Source organism: Phascolarctos cinereus, unplaced genomic scaffold (assembly GCF_003287225.1).
Source record: "Phascolarctos cinereus isolate Bilbo 61053 unplaced genomic scaffold, phaCin_HiC Scaffold_2;HRSCAF=192, whole genome shotgun sequence".
NCBI lineage: Eukaryota > Metazoa > Chordata > Mammalia > Diprotodontia > Phascolarctidae > Phascolarctos > Phascolarctos cinereus.
Genome location: NW_027555625.1, coordinates 82949588 through 82967411, shown reverse-complemented (window position 1 = coordinate 82967411; position 17824 = coordinate 82949588). Strand labels below are relative to the sequence as shown.

The 17824-nt window shown below is 37.9% G+C and overlaps 1 protein-coding gene across 1 annotated transcript in view; it reads right to left on the bottom strand.

Annotated features, from left to right (window-relative positions):
* ARHGEF33 (Rho guanine nucleotide exchange factor 33) overlaps nucleotides 1-17824 on the bottom strand; it is a 56488-nt gene that overhangs the window by 25736 nt on the left and 12928 nt on the right. Inside the window, exons 5-10 of the mRNA XM_020976981.2 lie at nucleotides 17386-17528; nucleotides 14593-14652; nucleotides 11169-11393; nucleotides 7879-8008; nucleotides 5222-5354; nucleotides 1905-1988 (exon numbers count right to left, since the gene is read on the bottom strand). Coding sequence (XP_020832640.1) covers nucleotides 1905-1988; nucleotides 5222-5354; nucleotides 7879-8008; nucleotides 11169-11393; nucleotides 14593-14652; nucleotides 17386-17528 — 775 coding nt within the window. The remainder of the gene's footprint in view (nucleotides 1-1904; nucleotides 1989-5221; nucleotides 5355-7878; nucleotides 8009-11168; nucleotides 11394-14592; nucleotides 14653-17385; nucleotides 17529-17824) is intronic.

Genomic DNA, 17824 nt, shown 5'->3' with positions numbered 1-17824 from the left:
AGATGGCACCTGGCCTGAACCTAGAAACAAGCTAAGAATTCTAAGAGTCTAGTGTGAGGAAGGAGTGCATTCTAGGCCTGGGTGGGATCCCTAATGGGGAGGACTTTCAGTGTCAGGCTGAGAAGTTTATATGGTAGCCCAGAGGCAATGAAGAGCAATGCTGAATCTCGAGCCGGGGATTGACATGACACGGTCAGACCTGTGTATTAGGAATGTTAACCGGAAAGCTACGTGGACAATACATTAGATGTGGAGGATATTGAAAGTGTGGAAATTAGTTAGAAGGCAGGCACAAGGTGATAAGGCGCTGAACTAGGGTAGTGTCAGAATGAGTGGAGAAAATATGAAAAGATTTAAGAAATGTTTTGGAGACAGAATCAATAAGAGTTGGCAACTGGTCAGCCATGGGAGGTAAGGGAGACTCAGGAAAATAACTACAGACCGGAATTTATTCTGCAAAGACCATTGGATGTGTTCTGAGTAATCATTTCTGGTTTCTGCTGGTGGATTTGTTCATTTCATCCTAGGGTCAGTCTATTTCCAAAGGGTAAACAATGGCCTGACACTGACAGAAACCCTGTTTAATGGCCAGGAAATTGTCCTGCTTTGCTTTGTGAAGTGATTCCAGTGCTTTGTGGTCCGTCCCCAACCTTCTGTTCACACCACTAGTTGATTTAATATCGCTACTGCAGAGTTAAATTGCATTTTTTTTTCTTTTGGCCCTAGTTAACTTACCATCAAGGTAACTTTGGACGCTTTACTTTACTTAACCTCTCTGGACCTCAGTTTCCACCCTAGCAATATAAAGGAGTTGAAGGTTGCTATGGTTCTTCCATACTCAATGAGTCTATGAGCTAGAGAAATTAAAGAATATACCACACTGGTCCAACCCTGATGCCTCACGGTAGTATGGAGGAAACACCGGGTTCACTGCTATTATTTCAGCAGCTCACAAGCTCTATCAAGGTCTACCAAGCTAGAAAGACCTCAATTCTGTTTCCCAGCAGCCTGGCACTCATAAATGAGGAGCAGCGTAGCTAAGTACAGAGAGATTCGTTACCTGCAATTTGGCCACTCAGGGATGAATTCATTGCCTTTGGTAACCTATGAAACCATCATGATCCAAATACTGTCTACCACGAAATAAAGGCCACACTCCTAAAATGTTATCTCTTTGAAAATAAGGCAATATGTAGTAGCTAACATTGATGTAGCATTTGAAAGTTTGAGAAGACTTTTGTATATATTATCTCATTTGAACACGTGAGCCCTGCGAAGTTAGTGCTATTATTCCCATTTTACACACAGGATCTGAACTTAGGTCTTTCCTGGATCCAAATCCAACCCTCTATCCATTATGCCACCTAGCTGTTACTGAATGTAGACCACAATCAGGTTTTATACGATCTAGACTGAGAGGGTGGGTAGGGGAGTAGCTGTATTTGAACCAATGTAATATTTATTGAGTACCAATTATTTGCAAGGAGAGTTTCCCTGGAACAATGGTTGTCCCAATTTGCAATTGCTGTTAATCAAAAGAGTCACATGACTATGGTGTGCCCTGCAGATTCTAGAATAACAGAATATCCTTATACAGAAATGAGAAAGCTTAAAGGACCACAGCTCTGAGAGTTGCATGTTGAAGAGTTATGAATGGTTAGGCTGACTGTCATCAGCTCCATTACTTAGTGGGTGGTGTTAATGAGGACAAGGTGTGATCCCTGAATGAGCACCTTTCAACCTTGACACAATGTTCCCCAGGAGTCTTGAAAAAGGCACTGGCCACAGCAGGAGCTAAACCAAAACGGGTAAATGGTCCAGCACATATCCAAACAGCTCAGCGTTGTTGCCATGTTTAAGCTAATAGGTCAGCAGTATCGTTTTCATACAGATGGTTAGCTCACCTCTTTCAGTACCACGACATGGACCAGAGAAATGCATTCAGGTAAGTCCCTCAGGTAAGCAACATAGTAGTCCAAGAAATTATTCTTAAAAATAAACATAAAAATGCATAAGAATCTAGAAAACTCAATGATTATATCATAAATTTTTGTAGTAGCACATATTACAAAAGAAGTCAGAATTCTTTACAAATTATCCCACTTATTCTTTTAAAATTTTCTTGCAAATTATTGTTGTTTGGTCATTTCAGTTATGTCCAACTCTTCATGACCCCATATGGTGTTTTCTTGGCAAAGATGATGGACTGGCTTGTCATTTTCTTCTCCGGATCATTTTACAGATGAGGAAACTGAGGCAAACAGAATTAAGTGACTGGCCCAGGGTCACATAGTTACTAAGTACCTGAGGCTGATTGGAACTCAGGAAGATGAGACTTCCTTACTCCTGGCCCAGCTCTCTATCCATTGTGCCACCTAGCTGCTCCTTCTTGCACACCAGTTAGGTCCTATTTAATTTTTCTTTAAATATATTTTAAAATTATAAATATAGTATTCCCTATAGTCATAGATTGATAGCCAAAAGAGACCTTAAAGATTATCTAATCTAATTCTACCATTTTATAGATGAGAAAACTTTACGAGGCCCAGAGGACATGACTAGATAGTAAATAGCAATACTGTGAACCCAGATCTTCTGACTTCAAATCCAGAATTTTTTCAATTGTGCCATATTTAGCATTTGTAAACAAAATATAGCACCTCTATGTTAAGGTTAAAAAAATTATAAATCAAGAGAAAAAGGTCATTTCTGAGCTGACTCAAGTTACCAAAATTATTAATATAATGAAAGGCTTATTTCATTTTGAAAATTCTTTCAGTTCTACTGACTTGTCAGAAGATAATTGAGACACGTTTCCTCCTGTAATACCATCTATAAACTATTCTCGTAATTTTAATGTGCAGAATTTGCAGACTCTCAGAAGTCAAAGGGACTTAAAGGCCATTCATCTAGTCCAATTTGTACTTCAACAAGGATCCATGAGACAACATGGCTGACAAGAGGGCATTTAACCTTTCCCCGAAGACCTCCAGCAATGGGAAAGGCATCCCCCCGAGGCTGCACATTTTGCTTCTTTTTTAAAAATCTTTTAAATTTATTTGATTTATTTGGTATTACACTTTACTTTTTTATACAGCTTTCTTGTTAGGCAAAATCACATCTAAATTCGTTTCTTTGCACTTTCTATGTTATTTCTAGTTTTAATCTCTGGGGTCAAGTACAGCAAAAATTCTGGCTGCAACCCGAACAATTCTAATCTGTCTTCTGCAGGACAACTCTTCAAATACTTTAAGAAAGTTTTCATAGTCTTCTCTCTTAGGTTTTCTCTTCACTAGATTAAATATCTCCACTTTCTTCTGCTAATTGTCATATAGCATTACCTCAACGTTGTTCATATCCTGGTTGCCCTCTTCTCCAGCTTATCATTGTTCTTCCTAAAATGAAGTGCTCATAAATTCCAGATGTGATATATCCAAGACAGAGTATAGTTGGATTACCACCCTCTTGGTGCTGGACACTTTGTCTCTCTTGATGCAGCCCAAGATGACATATATATATATATATATATATGTGTGTGTGTGTGTGTGTGTGTATATATATATATATGTATATATGTGTGTGTGTGTGTATATATACACACATATATATACATATATGTACGTATGTGTGTATATATGTATATATATGTATATATACACACACATATATACATATATGTATTGTGTGTGTGTGTGTGTGCGTGTGTGTATCACACTGTGACTCATATTGAGCTTGTAGACTAGAGGTGTCAAACAGCAACCTACAACACTTTTGAGTGCAGCTTGAACCTGATAAAAATATAATTGGGAAACACTTTACAAAATAGATTAAAACAAAATAAAACATAGATAATATGCATATATGGTTTTCCTTTTTTTAATAATATTTTATTTTCTCCCTATTGCATACAAAGATAATTTTTAACATTTTTTTTAAAATTTGAGTTCCAAATTCTCTCCCTCTCTCCCTTCCCTTTGCTAAGGCAGTAAGCAATTTGATATAGTTTATACATGTGTAATAATGCTATATTGGCTTCTAAGGCAGTATGTAGCCTGTAGGGATCATTATCTGTAGTTTCGTGGCCCTCCCTTTCTATTTGAGTTTGTGACCACTTTTGTAGATCACTAAAGCCTCTGGATTCTTAAAACTCCTTGTGCTGCTATCTGGACAAGTTTCTCCTATCCTGTATTTGCAAAAATGATTTATTTGAACCCAAGTATGAGTTTACATTTATTCCTTTTAAATTTTATCTCATAGGTTACAGCCTAACGTTTTAGCCCATGAAGATATTTTTGGATCCTAACTCGTCATCCAAGATCTAGCTATCCCTTATAGCTTTGTGTCATCTGTAAATGTGATTAACATGCTACTTATGCCTTTTCTCCAAGGTGTTGATAAAATGTTAAATAGAGAATCAGTCTTAGATCCCTAGTATACTCCACTAGAGACCGCTTTCCACTTGACGTCAAACCATTAATGGCTACTGTTTAAGTTTTGCCCTTTTAACCAGTTCTGACTTAACATAATTATGCAATTATCCAATTTATGTATCTCCATTTCACCTACAAAAATAGCATAAGAGACTTTGTGAATAGTTTTGCTAAAATCTAGGTAAAATATATTTATAACTGAAGAAAAAAGACTAATCTTGTATTACTGGTTCTTAATGAAGCTAAGCTGATTCTGTATGATCACTGCTTCCTTTTCTAAATACTGATGAATCACCCCTTTAAGAATACATATTAGAAAAAAACAAACAAAAAAAGAATACGTATTAGAATTTTGTCAGTAATTGAAGTCAAGCTTACTGCCCTATTTGTAGCTATCAAAAGAACGTCAAGAAGTCATCTTATTTTGCCTCTTGCCTCTCAGTAGGAAAACAGAAGCCACCCAACAGGATGGCCATCCAACCTATTTTTAAAGATCTCTGGGGCATAAAATTAGAATACGTATTAAGTGGTGGCAGAGTGACAAAATAGAAATAATACTAGACTAGCAGTCAGGAAACTTGAGTCCTCATTCTTACTCCATTACTAATTGTAAAACCTTATGATAGTCACTTCTATTTCCTCATCTGTAAAGTGAGATGGTTGAACTGGGTGGTTTCTGGGGGTCCTACCTACCATTATGATTCCATGATTCAAATTATCTATTGCCTAAGTGAAACAAATTAATAAAAGGCAGTGATCCAAATATTCCAGTGGTCAATAACCAAACTTACTTCATCATTTGTCAATTTAAGGAATAAATCCCCCAGGACTCCTTGTCGAGGCCATTTCAGGACCCTTTCTTGCAGTGCATGAAGTAAATCCAAATGTTGCTGGACAAGGTACCTCAAGGAACCTGGGAAAAGACTAGAAACAGAGTAGAAAGACATGATTATACAAACTAAGTACTGAATGGGACAGAATCAATAGGAATATAAGAAGTGTGGACCATTCCCTGTTCTGAAAGAAATATTCCCTGATCCTAAGCCATCACAGATTTCTGAAGCTGTAGGAAAGCTCCTTCATAAAGAACTTTCTGGACAAATGTTATTTGGTCTTAAAGCCTGCTGCCTGACTAACCTTTCATAAGTGTTCAGAATTTCTCATTTCTTCAGGTGAAATGAAAGTGGATAGAATCGGGAACTGGAGGTTCAAAGCCCACCTTTGCTATGTGTTATCTTCTTGACCACAAGCAAGTGACTATGTCATGATTTTCTCATCTGTAAAGCAGGGGAAATATCTGTAATACCCTCTTTATATGGTTGTTGTGAGGCCCAAATGACATAAGGTATGTGAAGTGCTTTACCAAAGGCTATCTCCAGCAGTGTTCCCCAGAACTCAAATAAAAGGTCTAAATAGGGGCATGGATGAACTAAAAAAAAAATGATCACTAGTTCTGGCTCAGACTTAAAATCTTGGCAGTCTAACGCTGGGCCACAACACTTGGGAATAGATTCCAGTTCTGCTCTGCGGCTATCGTTGATGGATCTGTAAGGAAGATAGCTGAACGCATAACTCTACTCACTGTGGAAATTCTGTGGAAAATCTAAAAACAAATCTTAAACTTTGCAAAATTGATTATTAAAGCCACTTTTCTTCTTTCTGCATATTTATCTGGTGATAGTACTGAGACCATACCCACAGTTGTACTACCCTATAGGTAATTCTTAATGGTTAGGTTGAAGGTAGTTACTTTGAGGAGGTTGAAAAATGTATTTAAAGCTGGAAACTAAAAAAAAAACTTATTGAATGTAAGATTTTCTTTTTTCTTTCATTTGCCTTCTAAGGTGAGTATTATGAAAAGAATCTACTCTGATCTACGCAGAAATTCACGTCTTGTCCTCTGTGCATCTTTCTATCTCACACATTTCTATGAAGAAAGAGAGGGCTGAGGGGCAAGGAAGAAGAGAGACAGGCAGGCAGGCAGACAGACAGACAGAGACAGAGAGGAGTGGAAGAGTGAAGGGACCAGGGACTTGAGAAGAGAAGGACACGAATAAGAGTCAGCAAACTACAGTCTGTTTGACACCATTGTCTGTGGTAAATTAGCACTTTGGTGACGTCTTGCAGGTAGGGTAGGAGGGTAAAAACAGCCAATAAAGGGAGGAGCACCAAAAAATATATAAACTATTTTACTACTTTATCAAAGGCTAGCTCTGACAGTATTCCCCAGAACTCAAATAAAAGACCTAAATAGGAGCGTGGGTGAACTTAAAAAAAAATCATCACCAGCTATGGCTCAAACTTAAAATCCTGGCACTTGACAGTAGAAGGCTATCACAATATTAAGGGCCACAACATTTAGGAATAGATTCCAGTCTGCTCTAATGGCTATCTGCAATGAATCGGTAATCTCATTAATATGAATATCACCTCCAGTCACTAAAAAAAAACCTCACATTGCCACAGTCGAGATTACTACCCAGGCTCTGCAAGAGAAAGTGTTTAAACATGTGACACCTAGTGGTGCTTTATGGCCTATCACCTCCATTGAATTAAAATAGAGACACAGCGAGAAGCTGTTACAGGACCCCTTGTCGGCTATTAGCTGCCACTGACTTCACATTTATCTTGCAGCCCAACTGTTAGAAGACATCTGTTCGTATCTGAGGCCATAGCTTTCAGTCTGCAATGATCTATTTAATTCAACAAATGTTTATTATGCCCTGATAAGTGTAAGACACCATGCTGGCTATCGGGCAAAGACAAAAATGAAAGTATGGCATTTTCAAGACCTCCACAAAGCTCTATTTCCCATTCACGGGCCAACCAAAGATTTACATATTTCCATAGCTTGGGTTGTGGCAGCAGACGCCTGGTTCTTCTGGTTTCACTTGACTTCATCACTGACTGAGCACATGTACCCTCCTGCACCAAACACACACACGTTTCCCACTGCTGTGGTGCCATTGGAATGGATAATAAGAAACATTAGAGGCCTGAGTTTTAACAGCCTTTTGTAAGCAGCAGTGTTGGAGAGAACATTCACATACCCAGCATTCCCTATACAAATGAAATCATAGGTCTAGGAAGTCCCTTCCTACTACCTGCAAACAATCATGGGGCACCCAATAGTGATCTAGTGCCACTCCATATTCCAAGAGGAAAAAATAATCTAGACCTTACAACAGGCATGTAGTTTGCAAGGTGAAAAACAACATGATTCCCAGCCAGATGCATTGATCATTCCCTTCAAGTTCATGATACAGGCCAAGGCTGAAGAAGACCCAGAAGACTAGTTTTATTGACCCATTGCAAGCTTGGTCTTGAGGCAGGCTATAGGCAAGAGGATATTATGCTGCCATTGCCACTTGCTCTAGAATCACATAACTTGGATAGCTCAGGCAAATCAACTCTTACATTGCTTGAAAGACAAAGTCAAGAAGGATACCTTCTCTCCTTGGTACTCCTCTTCCCATCAGATCCCTGGAACGTTGCTTTGATCTTCAGGACCAGGGATATATTGATGACATATTTTCGTTCAGATTCAAGCAGCTCCAGAGCCACAGTTTGTCTTTTGGCTTTTAAAATTAACCCAAATAAAACAGTTAGAAAAAAATCAGAATGTTGTAACTTGATATTTAGGGGTTAGTCTATTGCTGACAAGTTGAGATAATAAAAACTACCTCACTGACAGAAGAATTCACAGAAGTTTGTATTGAGTACCCATCAACCTAATTATTTTGTATTATCATAGTACTATAAAACTATTCATTTTTGTATCAAGTACTTAGTCTAGATTTGCCCCTAACCAGTCATGTGACCTATGGCAAATCACTCAACCTCTTGGAGGTTTTCAGTTTCTTCATCTATAAAATGAAAGAATAGGATTAAATGATTTATCTTTGATCTCTTCTAGGCCTAACAGTGTTTAATTTTGTGATTCTGTGGCAGACAATTTCAGATTGTGCTTAATCTAAACTCATTCAGAGTTGTATTATGCACTTAAGATGCCTTTAAAGGGAGCCCTTCCTACTACCTATGTATAAACCACGTGTCTCCTCTTCAGTCTTTCTACAGGAAAGAGGGGAAGGAAAAGATGATGAGAAATGAAGCCAATTTTACTGCTTACTGGAAACTACTATAGAAGTGACTGTAATACCTAAAACCTGTGGCCAATTGAGAGGCTTGGAACATCTGTGAATTCTTATCTGTACTGGGACTACCAACAAAAATTCAACACACCTTCTTTAACCAAGTGAGTTGTATCCCTGTCTGTAGTATGTGAAACTATGAGAGAAAAGTTGAAGTTTTATTTTAGGCCAATAAATCATCCCTTGGAGCTTAAAGATACTTATTTACTTGGTCATCTATAAAGCAAAAGCACAGTATTTGCAAACTTTTCCTTAACATTTTGGAGTATTGTAGCAAAATCGAAATTTAAGGAGTTTCTGCTATGTAGAAGATCCTCTGGTAGGACTTGAGGAGGAAACCACAATGAAGAAACTATTATCTGCCTCTTGGCAGAGAGGTGATGAACCGGAGATGCAGAATGAGGTATACATTTCCAGTCATAGCCAATGGAGTAACTTGTTTTTCTTGATTATAATTGTTACAAGGGAAATTTTCTGTGGGCTGGGAAGAAAGTTGGTGGGTAGTTATAAATTAGATGCAAAAAAAAAAGAGAAAGAATAAACACCAATAAAATATTTTTAAATATACAGGAAGGAACAAAGGAGGTTCAGAAAGGAAAACAGACCAGGTAATTATGTTACTACACTGTTCAATTTGGTATGTACTTTTTAAAAACTGTTCATAACAGAAGTTCACTATTTCACATACAATCCTTTTTTCCAGTTCTTTGTATATTGAAATGTTCATATTTGTTAGTTTTGGTTATTTTATAATAAAAAGAGATAACACTTTTAAAAAAGTTATTCTCAAGGGTTTCACAATCTAGTACAAAGATCCAAATAGTTAAATGAATAACTAAATCATCCAAGACAGATAATTTTGAATAATTTTTAATGCTAAAAATGAAGATTTTATGTTTTTTAAATAAAAGGTATTTACATACAAACATATTCAAATTTTTTCCTTTAAGCAAAACACAAACTTTAAATTCATTGTATTTCAGTTTCTTATGAACTAAAATGTTTATTACTTTCTTATTTCTCCCTCCTCTTCTCTATAGTGTATTTTAACCTCCTAGCAAGTTTCTTTCCTAAAGCTTATGTACTTCAGTATATCTGCTGCCCCAGAGAATTTTATACCCAAGAGCATGATGCTTTATTCTTCCGCTTTAATATTTCTTCTTAACAAGACAACGCAAACTTCCACTAAAGTATTTCTACTCAGTTTTCATAAGCTTCTCTATATTTCTCTACAAGTCTTTTGCAAATTCAGAGACAAGTTGACTTTTCCCCACACCTTCTCTTAGGAAGGCACTACTTCTCATTCTGGAGTTGTGTAATACTTTTAAATATAATAATACAAAATATAATAATATAATATAACAGAATCCATGTGACATACATTCCATTTCTGCCACTCATTAGTCATGTAACCATGAGCAAGTCACTCTCCTCTGTATTCTATTCTTCCAACTGTAAAATTTGTGGGGTTGGGGCAGATGGTTTCAAAGATACATTTCAACTCATCAATTCCTATTAATTGCGAAGGAAAGGAACCCATCAATGGTACTACCAGCATGAAGGATAAGGAAGCATGAAAGAAAACATGGTCCCAGATCAAGAAGGTTAAGCTTAAACTAGGTCATCTTCTACTAAAGTGTTATGCAATTATTTCATCATGGTGTGAAGGTGACCTTGGGTTCTATGTCTGCAGAGCATGGAATTGTTGAGTTCTCCTGAGACAAAAAGACTTCAAGTATGGTCCAGGTCACAGAATCGTTGGCTAATATATTTAAAGTTGGAAAGAATTGTAGAAGTCATCTAGTCTAACCCCCTCATTTTACAGACGAAGAAACTGAGGGAACTGATTATATATCTGTTGTGATTATTTTTTCAGCCCTCACCACTTGAAGACCATCTACAAAAACATAAAAAGGTTACAATTCACATCAGTGGAAGGAATAGCCTTGCTGATGAAATCATGGACTCTCCAAGTACTGAAGAAGTATGTAAGTCAAACTAATCTGTCAAGACAAGAGAAGTTGGCGAGGGAGGCTGACAATGGACTGCAACAACAGAGAAATGATTTGCTTAGCAAATGGATAGGGACAAGTCCAAAGGGAATTCATACCAGTACTCTTAAGAACTGCTATAATCAGAATCCATAGTGCTGCTATGAATAATTGTGTAGGAGTTTGTAATCAATCACTAGATTAACAGAAATTGGAAGATACAAGCTAGATATGATTGTTCATCATTTATTTATTTTCAGTAAAAAAGTCTCTTTCCTCCAAGCAATGTCTTGAATATATCAGGAACTCAACAAATACTATGAGTTTAATTGAATAATATGGACTGAATGTTTAATAGGGTAATGCAAACTTCACTCAGGGCTTGAAGGGAAACTAGTATGACAAAGCATCCTCATCTATATGCTACAAGTCCAAGAGGATCCTATTCAGTATCAAACAATAGAAGTCAGACAGAGTTGCTCAATTCTCCCGAGGTGATCAGGGTCCAAGAAGTATGGAATTTATCTAGAATTGTGGCCAGGGTATAGCCTGCCTTTTAAGATTGTTTTTCATCCTGCATTACACGTGAGACTTACCAGATAAAGATGTCTCACATAAAACGTTCTCTAAGGAGCTGTGCCTGCCTTGGGCTGCTTCCTTCAGTTTATCTGGGTGATCCTTGGATCCATACTCCTCACTCCATTCCTTACTGTCCTTGGGCTGTCTCCACAGCCCAGAGGTCAGGGGACCCTTGGTCTGAACATCAGCAGATAAGCAGGACTTGAGGTTTTCTTCTGCCTCAGGAGTTGCTGCATTCACTCCTGAAAAACAGAAGCTGTGTTGAGACTTGACCTTTCTTAAAGGGCATTTCTGTTCCAATCCCCTTAGGACACACTTGGATATTACAAAATATTCCATTCGAGCATCAGATCTTTCATATTGTATCAATTAATCAACAAACATTTATTAAATGCCTGCTATGTGCTAGGTACAGTGCTAGACACAAAGTTACCTGTCCTCAAGGAACTCCATTCCATCAGGAAAGACATGTACATGCATAGACAGGTCTGTCTATATATCCAAAGTCTAAATTAGGACCCTGCATACAAGAGAAATATAAAGAGCTTTGGAGGGATAGGTCATAAGGAGCTGGGTGGGCATTGGGGAAGGCCTCATTAGGAGGAGATATTTGATCCTTGAGACTAGGACTTCTAAAAAGTAAAGGTGAGAACAAGGTGCTTCTAGGCAAAGGAATAGTCAGTGCAAAGGAATAGGACAGAAAATGAAGTGCTCTATTTAATATGAAGATACCATATTTAGTATGAAGGCAAAATTGACTGCACCATAGGGAATGTGAAAGGGAGTAAGTCTGGAAAGGTAGGTTAAGGCTAAGTTTTGAAAGATTATAAATGGCAAAACAGAGGAGTTTGTGTTTGCTCTTAGAAGTAATAGGAAGGTACTAGAGTTTATTGGGTAGAAGACTAACATGATCAGATCTAAATATTAGGAAAATCACTCTGGCAGCTGCACAGAGCATGGATTGGAGTGGGGAGAGATTTGAGGCAGGGAAACCAATTAGGAGATTATTGCAATAGTCTAAGCTCTGCTTTAGGTATGTTGAGTTTGAGATGTCTATAGAAAACCCATTTAAAAATGTCCAGTAGGTCTTTTAAGATGTGGGATTGAAGCTCAGGAAAGAGACTAGGCTGAACATACAAAGTTGAGAATCATCTTAATAGAGATGATAATTAAATCTATGGAAGCTTATTGGGTCACCAGATGAGAGATTATAGAGAGAAAAGAAAAGCATCTAAGACAAAGCCTTGGGGTGAACATGCAGAATGTGTGAGATCGTGGTGATCCAGAGAAGGGGACTGAGAAGAAACAGTCAGACAGACAGGAGGAGAACAAAGTGAGAGAGTAATGTCATGAAAACCCAAATGGGAAAGAGTACTAGGGGGGAGAGGATGGTCAAAAGAGTCAAATAGAGTTTGACAAGTCCAATAGGCAACTGGTGATGTGGGACTAAAGCTCAGGGGAGAGACTGGGGCTGGATATGTATAATTCTGAGTCATCTGCATAGAAATTAAACCCATGGGATCTAAGGAGATAAACAAGAGGGATCATGTAGAGAGAAAAGATAAAAGTCCCAGGGAAGATACTTGAGGAACACCTACAATTAGGAAGCAAGATATGGATGATGAACCAGCAAAGGAGATAGACAGGGAGGAGAACCAGGAGAAGGTTGTGTCATGATCAATGCAATGCCCATCCATGTCTCCCAAGGACCTATAAAAAAGATGCTACACATCTCCTGACACAGAGGTGATGGACACAAGGTACAGAAACATACATTTTCAGAAACGGACACTGGTGATTTGTTTTGCTTAAGTAATGTATTTGTTAAAAGATTTTTTTCTCCTTTTTTTCTTTGTTTTTTTAATGGGAAAGGAGGGTCAGGACTATAAGGTGGGCTTAGCAATTACCAGCCCCCCAAAAAGAGGACCATTGCGATATTTTTTAATGCACAGCAGAGAACAGAAGGACTTCAGATAGAAGTAGGAGCAGGACAATTTTGAAAGTAATGGGTAGAATTTATTATACACTTTTTGTGTTGTTTTGTTTTGCGAGGCAGTTGGAGTTAAGTGACTTGCCCCAGAATCACACAACTAGCAAGTTTTATGTGTCTGAGGTCAGATTTGAACTCAGGTCCTCCTGACTCCAGGGCCAGTGCTCTATCCACTGCACCACCTACCTGCCCCCTTTTATATACTTTTTTAAAAATCAAGTGGCAGGAAATTGAGGTTCAAAGTTTCATAAAGAAACTTCTTTCTGTGTTCTTCCTTCTTATGAAATGTACTTTTTTGGTGTTCAATCCAGAATAAAAAAATTTTTATCAAAAAAAAGATAAATAATGAGAGCCTGAAATAGGATGATTACAATAAGAGTCATTCAAACAGCAAGCATTTATTAAGCATCTACTATTTGCCATGCACTGTCCTAAGCTCAGTGACAGAAATGAAGATAAGGTAGTATAACCATTATTAGGATTTAAAAGTTGTAATCATAACCAGCCTCATATAAATACAGGCATAGTATTAGGGGGTAGGGAAGGAACATTGGGAAGATCCCTACCTCAAAATAACTCCCTGACCTAGATACTACAATTTCTAGAATTCCATCATTCATTCCTTTGCGTTGGTTTCCTCCTATAAACTGAAAATACACCTAGAAGGGAGGGTGACACATTCAACTAACAATAGATTGTCAATTCTAATATTCTGCTGAAAAATGTATTTAGCCCAATGAAAACTGATTGCTGCATTGCATACACTCTGGTTTCTGGCTTCTCAATAAATGTTCATTTATTGTTTGCACTGCCCTTGGCCCTCTTGCAATAGGGAGGTGATGCCATGACATGCAAGTGAAGTGGATTTAAGTAAGGGAGGGCTGTGCAAAGTCATCAGCCTCACTTTCTCCTCCCTAGCCAACAGAGTCCAGTGGCGAGATATAGATCAGGACAACTGGAGATGGCCCTGGATGTAGTGGGAGATGTTGGCCTTTTCAAGTTAAGGTCTTTAATAGGTCTCAGTATGACTGAAGGAATGCCCATTCAATGATTAAGGCTAGGTAAGAAACAAGGCAGAGAATGGCCTCTTTACCCAGTCAAAAAAAAAGAACAAAAAAATCAATCAATCTGGGAGGGAAAGACCCTCAGGATTTCTGGCCCAAATAGATACAATTGCTATTACACTCACTCTGAGCCAAGCAGGGTCCAAACAATGACCAATTGGGGCTTGACCTGTGACCTATTGGGAGATCCTGGAGAAGAACACTGCATAGGTTATCTGACTTAGTTGATGTATTGTTCAGTTTTGCTGAACTATTTTTTCTCACTTTTACTATTTGCTACAGGGGACACCCATCTAGGCAAGGGAAAGAAATGGGATGTATTTGGAAAGCAAGGTAATATAAAAACCGAAGACACTGATTTTTTAAAATTTAAAGTTTTATGCTCACCAGGACTCATGATTCCTTTCACATTACTGTCTCCTGCATGAACTGGTCTGGATTCTGGGACTGTGAAGAAAAAAAAGAAATTTTTCATTCTCTTGAGCCAGCATGTGTAAGAAGGGAAATTTTTTCAGTAATGGAGGCCCTTTCTGAAATTTTTGTTCTGAGACCTTAAATTTAAATCTAGTTGACAATTATCCAGAGCACCAGGTCTGGAGGCAGGAAGATGAGTCTTCTTGACTCCAGGCTGAATATCCACTCTATCCACTGCACCAACTAGCTACCCCATAAAGATACTAATCAACCCATAAAAATTTTCATTGGCTTGATTTCAATTTGCTATGTCCATCCTTTCTTTTTTCCCAACCTGACCATCCTCCTCTTCTGCTTCCCATAACACTAGGTGAAAAGACCACAAATATTTATCATACATACACGCTCAGAATTTTCAAATTTCCCATAAAACTTAAATGAAGATAAAGTGATAAGAGGTACATTTCATGGCTTGGTTTTGGTTTTGTTTTCAACAAAACAAAGTCTATTTTCTGTAGAGTTGATGTCTGATTTTCATGTGGGCCTTGGACATGTTGATTTGTCTGGATGGGTTGAACAAGTCCTAGACTAAATCTATATGCCACTTACAGAATTGATTAATATAGTGAAAAAAAAATCAGTCAGATCAATGATTTTGGCTAAATTTTTCTTAGCTTATTCAATGTGCCTCAACTACTGTTCTACCCTAATGCCTCATTGTGGTATAAAAGTGATCCAAAGACCCTGAAGGCTATACTAGTGAAATATAAGCTTTGGCAGGTCCCACACCAAGATGTAAAAGCTTGTAGTCTGTGCCCAAGGATGATTGAATATGTCTATTGTCTGAGGACCAGACTACCTCACTTTAAAGAGGTGGGTTACCAGGATGGCCACAATATCACGAATTGTTTATCCAAAGCAATCAAAGCATCTACTAAGTTATAGAGGAATTGCAATCTGCATTAATCATGGTAGTGCTCATGCCAACAAAATTCCAGGCCCTTCAGATGCTGATGTAGTAAACTAGCAGTTGTCTATCACCAACTGCACACATGGCACTGTACTTGACTAAGGCACACAAAGGAAAGAGGAGCTTCTGTCCTAATACCTTATGGATAGTCTATAATCCAGTTGAAAATGTTCTAACTTTAGTCTTTCAGTGATCGTGTCCATGTAAAACCAACATAACAGAAAAAAAGGTAGAACATTTGGTCAAATAATTTTTTTTAAGCTACAAGACATACAAAAAAATCTGTTTAACTGATATTGACTAATTAACTTATTTATTTTGCTGACTTAACCCCTATTCACAAGACTAAAACTTTGGACTTCTCTTACAAGACTTTTTTTGTTTTTGTTTTTCCTAGTGCTATGGACAATGTCAGGGCTATATTCTAATGCCTACCTCTTTAGCATTGTTAGCTTATTATATTTGAACTCCATGATTGAACCAATAGGAGCAGCCATGACATAGTTCTAGATATATTTGCATACAATGAATCCACAGAATATTTGGTTTGGAAGGGATCTCTGAGGTCATTTATATGAATTTCCCCAAAAAAATTTTTTTGAAGATTTCCAGGGAGGGCAGATTCACCACCTCCTAAAGCAAACAACTCTACTCTTAGATAGCATGAAATGTTAGTTTTTCTTTATATGAAGTCACATTTTGTCTCTACAAGTTCCGCTCTTGTTCTGCCAACTGAAACCAAGCAGAATACATCTTATGTCACTTCCACATGAGAGCTCTTCATTTACTTGAGGAAAGTGTCATGTTCTCCTGGGTTCTAAGTTCTAAGACCTGTTTTCTCCCAGCTAAACTTCTTCAGTTCCTTTAATGGAGCCTCATGTGGCATATGAATTTGAGGCCTTTCAACTTTTCTGGGTTACCTTCCTCTAAATACTCCCTAGTTTATGAATGGTCCTCCCTAAAAAATGGTGCACAGAATTGAGCATGGTACTCTGAATACATCTAGGTGGTGCAGTGAATAGGGTAAGGACATAGAGTAAGGAAAACTCATCCTCCTGAGTTCAAATCTGACTTCTAGCACTTACTAGCTCAGCAAGTCACTTAACCCTGTTTGCCTCAGTTTCCTCATCAGGAAAATGAACTGGAGGAGGAAATGGCAAACCACTCCAGTATCTTTGCCAAGAAAACCCCAAATTGGTACACAAGAAGTCAAACACAACTGAACGACAAGTCAACAACACTCCAGATGTAGTCTGATCAGACCGAAATCCAGCAGGTCTATCAGCTGCCTCATCCTGAGAGTCATGTCTCTCTTAGGGCTGCAAAGATCAAATCACTTGCTTGGCAGCCACATCACACTTGGAGTCCTCTAAAGCTTCAGGACCTTTTTCAGGCAATTTTTGTTTTGTCACACTTCCCTACTTGTGAAAATGTGCAGGTTTATAAAAGTTTTTTTTTAGTTAGCTGAACCCATATAAGAGATCTTAGCCTGCTCCTTTGGTCAGATGTGACTTTTTCTTATTTATGAAGTTGTCATCTTGCTAATTTAGAAATATTCAAGTCATGTTTTTTTTTTCCAAAAAGGCAAAGCTCAAATTAGGCAAGGTATTGTAGGCTTTTAGATTCCCCGATGCTTTTTTCCATTTCAGTGACATGAGGGGAAAATTTCTGCAATGTATTTCTGCTAGAGTAATAGAGATGGAGAGAATTCGTCCATTTCTCCCAATCACCAAAAACATATGTGCAAAAAAAACCCCAAAACCACTCAGAGAATTCCGTCTGATTGCAAACTGTACCTTTCTCATAGGCCTGAGTTGGCAAAATATTTGTAAAATCTTCACTTGTCAAAACAGGTTCAGGGATATTGATTGAGCGGAAAGGACTACCTTGGGTAGGTGCGGCTCCAGCTGGTGGCACATGTTCTTCCTTTTGTGTTTTTCTAGATAAGGAAAGAATGATGAAACCAGTACCAATGTTAACATCTTTGGGGGGCTGGCAGATTAGACTATTTCCCTCTGCCCCTATAAAATAAAAATGTCATGAAAGAAAAATACTTCCATTTTCCAGAGATCAACTCTTAGTTACAACATTGGTTACCCTTTCGGTTACTCCCAATATCAGGGAAAAGTACCTGGAACATAGGAGGTGCTTAATAAATACTTATTTACTTCTTTCTTTTAATAGTAGTGATGATGGACTGGGGACAGAGTCCCAACCCACTTGCTCATTTGGGTG